At 37.3% G+C, this 12,031-nt stretch overlaps 1 protein-coding gene across 1 annotated transcript in view; it reads left to right on the forward strand.

The window, feature by feature from the left end:
* Positions 1 to 12,031, forward strand: part of LOC100754835 (gamma-aminobutyric acid type A receptor subunit alpha3) — a 160,113-nt gene that overhangs the window by 69,708 nt on the left and 78,374 nt on the right. The window contains exon 3 of the mRNA XM_035450193.1: positions 4,286 to 4,353. Coding sequence (XP_035306084.1) covers positions 4,286 to 4,353 — 68 coding nt within the window. The remainder of the gene's footprint in view (positions 1 to 4,285; positions 4,354 to 12,031) is intronic.

Consider the following 12,031-nt stretch of genomic DNA (forward strand, 5'->3'; position numbering starts at 1 on the left):
GAAAATGGCCTGCCCAATGTTGGATTCAAATGTACTATATTGTATTTTGTTAATTAATCTATTTTGTTTAATGTAGTTAGGTATAAGGAAATTAGAGATCACTGTGCCATACCATAGACATATAAATATTTGCTTCACCAGTCAATGAATCTTTCAGTACACACTTTCAGGAACCATATCATTGGTTATTGGGTATAGTCTCTGCTCATCCAAGTATAGAGATAGTTTTAAAAGAATACTTGCTCAAAATGAGAGCCCAACTGTTGAAAACACAGCTCTAGTCTTAGAGTCATGTTTTGTTGATTATGTTTGGGAGTAAATTGTGTCTTTTGGTAAATTTATTGTAGTGCCAGTTATTATTAAATGATACTTATAGAGTCTTCTGAAAATGCAATAATTTTGGGTGAGTGCGGTGGCCTTGAGTACATAGAACACACCACTGCCTCAGAAGAGGCATATTATATTAAGCCTTAGAGATGGCTTGGGAGAGTGAGAAATCAACTGACAAGTGAAAAATAAAGATATAATGGCTTTGTGAATAGAGTGAGTATGATATAGATACAAGAGTGCATCTCATACTTACCAATGGGAAGTAAAGAAATACTAACACAGACATCAAAAACTGGACCAAGTGTGTGTGTGTGTGTGTGTGTGTGTGTGTGTGTGTGTGTGTGTGTGTGTGTACAGATACGTATATGTCAAATATCATATAAGTTTTTTTTAATGTTATCTGTATTGTAGTATGTCAACTGGTGTCATGAGGGGGGCTCCCTGCAGGTGTTAGGAATGGAAGAGAACTGCACAAAGAGATAGGTAAGAAAGCCTGGTGCAGATTGACCTCATTAACCTGGATCAGACTTAAGGGAGTCTAATACCAGATAGTTCACTGTCAACATATTTAAAACACAGTATAATTTGGGACAATGTTTCCAGGCAACAGTCAGTCCAGTAAGTCCAATTCCAGTGCACAATAAAGCTTAAGGTGTGCCTACACAGAGATTCTTCATAAAGTACATGTGACCATGAGGGTTGGTTCTATAGCTAAAAGGCCATTGAAACCAGTGTATTCTCTGACTGAAATAGCATAGAGGTCAGCAGGCCAGAATATATTGGTGACAACCTACCCAATGATGGGTAATGGTCTAAGGAGGGAAAAGTCTGGGATAACCATTCTGGGGAATTAGGGTGAGGTCTATCCCTTCAGACAGCAAAATGGTCCCCGGGTCATTAACAACCTCCACTCTCAGCTTTCTGGATGGTATGCAGGTATTTGATTTTTATCTCCTCCTGTGTGATTAACATTCCTGGTTCTCTTTGTGCTTCTCTGTGAGTGCAAGGCCCTTGGGCTCTCTAAAGTGTCAGGTAATTGGGTGGGGTGGGACTTTAGTTACTGCGATTATGAAGTTTTGAGTAGGTTGAATGAGTTTGACTGAGCTGCAATAGGTTATACTGGTTTCTTCTCGATTTTTGAGACACTTTGCTATGGATTGGTTGGGCTTTAGTAAAATGAACACAACTGACAGAAATACAAGACACTCAGTAAAGGTATAGCATCACTTTCTGGTCATATGCTGTGCTCTATATTTTTTTGTTTCTCTAAAATTTATGTGTTGACATTTAATCACCAATAGGGTACATCAGGATGCAGACAATTTTGAAGTTAATTAAGTAGAACTTCAATGGGAAAAGAGATTCTATAAAACTGATTTCAGCAAGTTCTCTAATTTCTTCCATTATGTGAGGATACAGAGGGTATTATCTATGAAGAATGAATTCTCACCAAATATCAAATTAATCTATTGGATCTTTGATGTTGGACTTTTTAGCCTTCAGAATAATGAACCACACACTTGACCTGTTTATAAATTACCTGATCTAACATATTTTTCTGTAGCAGCATAGACAATTGTATTATTTGTAATATGCCAACTATGTGATGAGCTTTTTCCATTAATATGAAGAAAAGTATTCAGTGAGTAACTTCTGAGTAACAGCCCCTATTGTATCCAATGATATAGAGGTAAGACATGGATGATGGTCAGTGAGACATGGCGGCATATTAATCCCACCACTTGGAAAGCAGAGGCAAATGGATCTCTGATCTCTGAGTTTGAGGCTAGCCTGGTCCACTGAGCGAGCTACAGAACATCTAGGGATAAACAGAGAAACCCTATCTCAAAACAAAACAAAAAACTTAAAGCAAATAGTGGGGCAGTGGTGGCACACTCTAATCCCAGCACTCAGGAAGCAGAGGGAAATGGATCTCTGCAAGTAAGAGTCCAGCCTGGACTACAGAGCAAGTCCTAGGACAGCCAGGTCTATGTAACACAAATAAATTATAGACCCAGAGACTGATACTGGGGTTGAAGCTGAAGATTGGTGAAGCAAAGTAGCCGGCCACTAGCTCTCACCTCTAGCTCTGGCTGAAAGGGCTGATCTACAAAGTAGCTCTTCACCAAGTCTCAAACTGCTGCCCCTCCTCAGTGTGGCTGGAGAATGAATGCCTCTCTGAGACCTTGTTTCTGTCTTATATATTTCTCTAATGTTGGGATTAAAGGTGTGAGCTATAATTCTCTTTAGGACTGATTCACTCTTGTGTAGATCTGATTGGCCTTGGACTCACAGAGATCAGTCTATCTCTTAATCCTGAGTCCTAGGATTAAAGTTGTGTGCCATCACCTCCTAGCTTTTGGATGCTGGGATTAAAGGTGTGTTCCTGGTTTCTATGGCTTGTGGCTGACTTTGCTTTTCTGAATCCCCAGGCAAGCTTTAATAAATCATAAATGATATATCACTACAGGTCTATTCAGAGAATTCTTGTCTCAAAAATAAGCAAACAAAAAGAAAACAAAACAATCAAACAAAATAAAAGACAAAGCAAATAAATAAATAAATAAATAAATAAATAAATAAATAATAGTAATTAAGAAATAATGGTGCCCACCAGAAGGTCTGGATTTAAGAGAGAAAGCAGGCAAGGAAGCAGATATTATAATTAGGGAAAATTGATGTATGTATATAATGTAACATAAACTAGGTCTAAACAAAAGTTTCTCTTTCATTAACAAAGTCCATTGTGGATAGACTTTCATGGTGAGGCAATTGTCCTCCTTGAGCCCATCATCCTAGACTGCTTAGTCTGGTGGCAGCACCACAACAATGTGTATTTGTTTCCATGCTCACCATGGCATAGAGGGGCTAGTATGAGAAATTTATTGTTCCAGCAACTTACTATTTCTAGAACCATTTACCATGCCCCTCCATGCTTCATTTTTTAAAAAAGATTTTATTTATTTTTAGGGAAGTGTGAGTGCCACCATCCTGTGTTCCTGTATGTAGAAGAGCATTAGATTTTGCACTATTTTAAGCTACCACAGTTAAGGCTAGGTCACTGTGTGAGGCCAGCAGGTGTAGATATCAGGGGTCTTTAACAATTTCCTCTAAGTTTTAATCTTTGGAATTCCAGTGTCATTTTCAGTGTTATCTAAAATGGTAAAAATTATAGTTGAGCCGAACTTGTGTTCTGTGAAGGAATAGTGTAACAGGAGAAATGAAAGACCCAGAGAATGGTACTGGGGTTCAAACTTCAAGCTGAAGAACAGAAAACAAAATAGTGTGCCATGAGCTCTCACCATTACCTTAGGCTGAATGGGCAGACCCTGCTGCCTCTCCTCAGCATGGCTGGAGAATCCTGAGACTGAATGTCTTACTATCCTCAATGTGACTGCATAATGACTTTCCCCAGATCCTATTCTCAATGTATCTGGAGAATGAATCCCTGATACTGACTACAAAAGACCCTGCCCCTATCTTGTACACAACTCTAGTGCTGGGATTAAAGGCATGTTATCCCAGGTGCTGAGATCATCTTTGTGTGAGCTGTTTCTCTTTAGGACTGGATCAATCTTGTGTAAATCTGTTTGGCCTTTGACTCACAGAGATCTGTCTACATCTTAATTCTGAGTCCTAGGTGTGTACCACAACCTAGCTTCAGGCTCCTGGAATAAAAGGTGTATATCAACCACTGCCTGATCTCTATAGCTTGAGGCTGACTTTGCTTTCCTGAATCCTCAGGAAAGCTTTAATAAATTGTAAATAATGTATACCACAGAATAGCATATATGCGAAGTAGGGGTTTTTTGAGGGGAGGGGTATGTGACAATGTTAAATGTTCCTTCTCAGAAATAGAAAGCTGGTTACATTTCACAGTACATCTGTATTGCATTTTCTGACCCAAGGAAACACTGTTTCATGACAGTCTATTTTTCTACTTTATTTCATTCAGATGCAGTGACTGAAGTGAAGACAGACATCTATGTGACCAGTTTTGGCCCTGTGTCAGACACTGACATGGTAAGTATAGTTCCTGAAAAAGGAAAAGAGAAAGATGATTAAACAGGTGAAAAATAGTCATTTTCCACAGTAGAACTCTGATTTGTGTTCTTAAGAGATATATTTTCTCATTAAATCCTTACTAGTGTATTTTTGGACAAGTTTGTCTTTTCTGTGCTCTCTTTACCTGTTTCCATAAACTGTACTTAGCCATACAAGAGTACCTGTCTCTTCTTTTACTTCCCATGTTTCAAAGTTGGCTTAGTCCTGTATCTTCTTCATATGTCCCTTCACACTTTTCTGGCACCCTACCTACATAATTGTTCAAATAGATCATTTGAAGGGATAAATGTAGTGGTTACTAATGTGGGTCAGGTAACCAGTAATGCTCTCCAAGAAGCTTGTTGATGTCCATTCACTGAGAACATGGATGGACCAAATATTTCAGTGCTTGGATCTAAATCATTTCTAAATGCTGGTCCTTTTATAGATGTGGGCAGGTAGGGGAGCTATAGCACTAGCAATAGGCCATTAGTTACACACAAGTGGTATTGAGATCTTTCTGCAGAGATTGCCTCTCTTCCCACCATTCTATTTGGTGTGCTAGCAAACAATCTGATGAAGTTTTAAATATAAGATATTGGGTTGTATGTTTTTATATAGAGAAAAAAGAAGCTATTGTTTACTTATTGTTTCTGGGATTTAGTAGATGCTCAGTAAAAATTTTGCTGATTGCCTTTATAATGAGAATTAATCTTGACTTGGTTTTTGAGACTGCATAATTCTATATATCTCTGGCTGGACTGGAATTCATTATGTAGATCAGGCTGACCCTGGACTCATGATAATTCTCATTTTTATGCTTCATGAATGTAGAATGACAGTTATGTACTAATACATCAAAGAATGAAAATCTTAATATCTGGCAAATATGTTTAAATCAATGTTCTTTATCCACTATTTTGATATTCTCTATTTTCCTACCCGTGGGGAGCAGCCTCCAGTAGCACAGGGCTCAAGGGGAGTCTGAATCCTATGACCTTTTTATTGGAGGGGGTAAGAGAAAAGAAATTCACACACACTCTTGGTGATTTCCTTTTTTCTTCTTCTATATTTTCCATTCATTATTTTCCTGGTTATTTCCTTCAATCATGATGTTTTTCTTCTAAGTCTACCTTCATTCTTTCCCTTACAACTTTTATACCCCAAGAAAGTTTTTCAAGCAATATAGGAATTATAATTCTGTTTTTCAAGTGAATGATTCTAATGAATACAGGTAAAAACGTATTTTTCATCTCTCTTATATGACTAAAACAAAGTCATCCTAAGAACCCACATCTCAGTAACTGGTTATAGATTAACAGAGTGTGAGCAAGCAGGGTATTTTTCTCAGCTATTTCTTTTTACTGGCAGGCTGTATATTTGTGGTTACAAAGAAAGAATCAATCACTTTATTATTTATCTTGAAAGGTAATCTTATAAAGAGTCTTAAAGGAATCACAAAACTAAACTTTTATACATGAAATACAATCAGTCGCTCTACTTGAAATCTTTAGGCTATATAGCTATGTATGTATGTATGTATGTATGTATGTATGTATGTATGTATGTATGTATGTCAGGGAATTGAGGGCAGAAATATACAAGGAAATAATCATCACATTTGGTCATCAACTATTCCTAGCAAGAGAGGTATGCCAGCCAATAATTGGGCTGCATTGCTCATGTTTTCTGTCCTTAAAGAACTCTTCATTCACCTATGTGCCTTTCTAAAACTTTAGATTTTCTTCTTGGGTTTTTCACCTCAAAACTGTTTGAAAAAAAGTCTATTCTAACTTTAAGTTATTTCCAAAGGTTTGTTTCAGCTATTATGCACCTCAGAACCTGTGGTCACATTTCCAAACATTAAGATGAAAAGAATTTAGGCTAGCTAGGCTACTAGGACTCAATTGTTTTTCTTAATCATTAACGTAAGCCACAGTCTATATGGCTCCTCAGTAGAAACTCATGTGTTTTAGCTGTGTGACACCTCCTTGTTCTATTTTTTTTTATCCTTTGCAGCCCCTGCTTTATCAGAGGCAGGGCAACATTTCATCATACCTTTACCTATATTATTTTTCCACTAAACAAACTTCTATCAAATATACATTACTATATTTATTATAAACCCTCAATCATCAAAATTCTATTTAAACTAACACTATTACTGTATACAATCATTGCTTCAGTTCAACAGTACAGCTTAGGAAGAAATCATCTCCATAATAATCCACAGGTAAATATACTCAATAGAAAGGCATATTTCCAAGAGATGATCATACTGCACTACAGACAGTGGGGAATCTCACCATACTTATTGACACCACACTAGATACTAGAAGAAAATGGCAGCAGCAAACATGTTAAGGCACAGCAGAAGCAGATGACATCCTGGAGTCTGTGGTCTCCAGGCCTTGCCTATCCAAGATTCATCCATCAGGTATTTGTTTCCTAGTGGACCAATTCCCTGAAGTCAACTACCATCTGCTGTTCTTCTGACATGGCCACTGCCACATCCATATGCCTGTTTTTAGTGGGTCATGTCCAGCCCTTTATGTGGGTGCAGAGGATCCGACTCACATCTCCCTGCTTTACAGCAATCCCTTTACTAAAATATCTCTCAGCCCCAAGAAATTTTAACTTTAAATTAATATTTAACACCTTCTTTTCTCTTAACACACTTACTACACTACATACATACACACACACACACACACACACCACATTTGCTCATTGCTACTCATTCATTGTCACCCAAAAATACAGACAAATGTACTACACATAAGCATCAAACACACACAGAATGCATGCAGCTGATGCACTATCTTAAATAGCCCAAAGACATATATATATATATATATATATATATATATATATATATTATATATATATGCAAATTGGTACTTGAACCTAGATATACCAATGAAGCACATACATAGTCTCTTCACCTGACTTCTTCCCCACTAATGTGTATGTAGGGTCTCTGGAGACATTTCTGAGAATCTGAATGAGGTTTGTTTCTCTTTTCAAAGTTTAGTTATTCCATTTGTTATTTTATATTTCTTCAATAGGATTAAGTTAAAGCAATAGAATGAGTGGATCTTTCCTGGTTAGGAGGAAATGCTTGGGTCAAATGCACTCATTGTTCTTGTATCAGTACTCCAATCCCTTCTTAAGGCTGTAGTTCATCTGAGTGAGAAACACATTGTTTTCCTCTCAGTGTTCTTGGTAGTTGTTCAGCAATTCATCCGAAACATTCTGACTTTGGTAATGAGCTGCAACAAAAACCTAAGATGCCTGACAAGAGAATACATGAAAATGTAAATGAAATTCAATTTGGAGTATAAGAAATGAATTGGACCCAGCACTCGGGAGGCAGAGGCAGGCGGATCTCTGTGAGTTCGAGGCCAGCCTGGTCTCCAGAGCGAGTGACAGGATAGGATCCAAAGCTACACAGAGAAACCCTGTCTCAAAAAAAAAAAAACAAAAAAAAACAAAAAAAAATGAATTAGAAAGTGGATTTAATAGGGATTTTATAGTCATCATGATTGAAGAAGTCATGATAACTCTGCAATAAATTGAGTGAAATAATACATAGCTCCTCAGTAATAATATCAACACCGTGAGACAGCAAGAGACGGGATCTGAGGCCCTGTACCTTTCTGTAACTACTATTAGGAGGGCTTAGGCCATTTTCCTGGTTAGATATACAGAAAGGTAGTAGAGAAGTGGCAATCGTAGACAGAATTGTTAAAAAAAAATAGTGAAAACATACTCTCAGAGTGGGACTGTCTATCCCTTAACAGTGAAAATCAGATTTTGGCAGATGGAAAAATTTCCCATGATTTCACAAGATCTTTTGTTTAAAGTTGTTATTATTGTTGTTGTTGTATTATCTGTTTTCTTTCTTAATTTTTATACATTTAATTAAATGAGTTTAATCACTATTCCCTTTTCTTTCCTCCTTCCTGCCCCTCCCAATCTCTTCCGTGCACCCCATTCCAAACTGATAGTCTCTTCTTCCCCAATTATTATTGTTAAGATCATTTGAATTATAACGTATATCATGGAGGCTGAGAAATTGTCAAGTAGTACAATTTAGGTGTCAGTTGTAAGTATTGCTCACCCTTTCTTTAAAGATGCTTTGACTGCTGAAAGGTGACAAATCCCAATTGTAAATCTTCAACTGAGAAATTTGCTAGGAAATGCAATGGGAAGTCAAGTAATAATGAAAGTAAAATAATATAGTCATAGAACTGACCATCTAGTTTAATGGGAAAAAGAAATACAAAACATAAAGGAAGGAAAATCCATAATGGACATCCTAATCATAACTCTTGATCATACCTTCAGGTAACATGTATTCTGTTCTGACAAATCTTAAGGAAACTGTGCAAAGTTATTAAAACATCTAAATATCACACAGAAAAAGTGATCATTAAAAGAAAACAATAGTTCAGGGAAGGGTGATTTTACTGGTAGTGATAAACTTGAAATCTGTTCCTCTCTAGGATTAGAAAAAGAGAATATGTCCACTTCAGGTCCTTCCTTATTGCAGACCATGGTACACAATGGCTGACCTATTCTGAATGCCCTTTAGGAAGTCAATTTCCTTTCATTTCATTGTCCAATAGTATATTTCCAGATATAATCAAGAAATGGGTCTATATTCATGAGTTTCTTCTAGGAGTCTGTTGCACGAATTCTAATTGGTATTAATAATAATAAAAAAACAGCATCAGATATTACAGGGATAAAGATGAAAGATCAGAGAAGCAAAACATCCAGGCACTAACTCTTACCTCTACCTCAGACCAAAGGGCCTGTTCTCAGACTTGTTCTCAGTTTGTTCTCAGTCTTGTTCTCAAACTGCCTCCTCAGACTGCTTCAGACTGATTGCTGTTCAGACTTCGTACGTCTCTATGAATCCTCAGATTGCACGCACAGACTGACTGCTTCAGACTGACTACCTAGACTGCCTAGATTTCCCTGAGCTCTTGTATCCTCCTGCCTTATATTCCTTTCCCTGTCCAGCCATATCCCTTCCTGTCTCCAACTCAGTGCTGGGATAAAATGCATGTCATCCAAGTGCTGGGATCACTTTTGTGTGAGTTCTGTTTCTCTTTTAGACTGGATCAATTTTGTATAGCCCAGGATGACCTTGAATTTACAAAGAACCATCTGCCTCTGTCTCCTGAGTGCTGGGATGAAAGGTGTGTACCAGCACTGCCTGGCGTCTTTGGCTAACTAGTGTGGCGGCTGGGAGTAAAGGTGTGCGCCACCACTGCCTGGCCTCTATGGAGGACTAGTGTGATTAGCTTTGCATTGTGATCTTCAGGCAAGCTTTATTTGTTAGATCATAAACAAAATGTCACCACAGGAGTCCACTGCCAGCTATCTCATGGGATTTGTGTAACATGCATAGCCAGGCAAATGCTTGGAAGAACATTTAAGAGCCACGCATCACTGAACTACTGCTGTGGTTTAGCTTCTCCAAATGGAGAGTGATGGAGAGAAAGGAAGGGGGAGAAGATGCTCAAAATGGGAAATGACAAGATATTCACTTTAATTCAGTTGCCATGTATTTTGAACCACACATTCTACTAAATAAGCATGAGCATGCAAGATTGTTCTGGTGCTTCCTTTCACATGACATTGTTGGAGAGTTGAGATAAGTATTAAGTGCCTTCCCCAGGAGGCAAACTTACGCTTATTATCTGGAAGATTTGATTTAAATGCCTCACAATACAACAGAATTCATTTGTCAATCTAGAGGCAATAATCCTGAAAGAATATGCATGGGCTCAAATTTCGAGGAAGGAATTGATTGATTAGGTCAAAATCTGATTGCTTTTGGCCAAAGGTTGTGTGATATTAAAGGGGGAAAGAGTTACTATATGATTTTTCTGCAGTAGTTTTGACTCTGAGGAAAAAATCTATAAAAATAGATTCATATAGTCTAATTTTAAAAATGATTAAGTAGATTATTTGGAATATCCTTAAAATACATCATTTTTTAAAAAAATAGTCATTATAGATACATGTAAAAAGTTCTTTGTACCAAATATTGCAAGCTATTTTTGATACATTTAATTCTAATTAAGGTAACTACTATCAATTATGACATGATATCCATTAATCTTTTAATCCATTTATCTATTCTCTTATTTGTGTGTACTTAGGCTGCTTCTTCTTTTTAAATAGCAATAATAATAATACAATAAAATTGTACAAACTTGGACTAAAGATTTTTCTTTGGTTGATGAGTCTATTTCTCCTAGTGTATCTTCAACTCCTGAGATTCTCTCTTCCATCTCTTATGTTCTGTTGGTTATGCTTGCATCTGTAGTTCCTGATCATTTACTCAGCTTTTCTATTTCTAGCATTCTCTCAGATTGTCCTTTCCTTATTGTCTCTATTTCAGTTTTTTAGGTCTTGAACTGTTTCTTTGAAAGATTTGTTGATATCTTGTATTTTTTGTTTGTTTTTTTCTTCCATTTCTTTAAGGGATTTTCTCATATCCTCTTTGAGGCCCTCTATTATTTTCATGAAGATATTTTTCAGGTCATCTTCTTCTGCTTCATCTGCATTGTGATGTTCAGGTCTTGCTGGTGTAGGGTCCCTAGTCTCCGCTGGTATTTTCTATTGTTGAAAGTGCTTTTATATTGTCTTCTTCCCATCCTTTCTTCTGGTGGGTATAGCAGGAGTCTCTTCCTCTCCTGGTGGGGGCAGGACCAAGGTTCCTTTCTGGTAAAGGCAAACAGTTCCAATACTCTGATGTCTGTCCTCTTCTCGTGGATGGAGGCAAGACTGGTACTGGGGGCTTGGCAGTCACTGGGTGTGTTGGATCAAGGGGATACAAATTGGAAAGGAAGAAGTCAAACTTTCACTATTTGCAGATGATATGATTAGTCTACATAAGTGACCCAAAAAACTATACCAGGGAACTCTTACAGCTGATAAACACCTTCAGCAAAAAGGTAGGATACAAGATTAACTCAAAAAAGTCTATAGCCCTACTAGATACAGATGATAAATGGGCTGAGAAAGAAATCACAGAAGCATCACCCTTTACAATGGCCACAAACAACATAAAATACCTTGTGGTAACACTAACCAAAAAAGTGAAAGAACTGTCCGGTAAGAATTTTGAGTCTCAAAAGAAAGAAATTAAAGAAGATACTAGAAAATGGAAAGATCTCCCATGCTCTTGGATAGGTAGGATCAACATGGTAAAACTGGCAATCTTGCCAGAAGCAATCTACAGATTCAATGCAATCCCCATCAAAATCCCAACACAATTCTTCACAGATCTTGAAAGAACAATTCTCACCATTATATGGAAAAACAAAAGACCTAGGATAGTCAAAACAACCCTGTACAATAAAGGAATTTCTGGAGGCATCACCATTCCTGACTTCAAGCTCTATTGTAGAGCTATAGTCCTGAAAACAGCTTGGTATTGGCACAAAAATAGACAGGTAGACCAATGGAATAGAGTTGCAAACGCTGATATTAAGCCGCACACCTACAAACACCTGATTTTTGACAAACAATCCAAATTTATATGATGGAATAAAAAGAACATCTTCAACAAATGGTGCTGGCATAACTGGATTTTGGCATGTAGAAGACTGCCAAAATAGATCCAAGTTTATCA

Source organism: Cricetulus griseus, chromosome X, assembly GCF_003668045.3.
Source record: "Cricetulus griseus strain 17A/GY chromosome X, alternate assembly CriGri-PICRH-1.0, whole genome shotgun sequence".
NCBI lineage: Eukaryota > Metazoa > Chordata > Mammalia > Rodentia > Cricetidae > Cricetulus > Cricetulus griseus.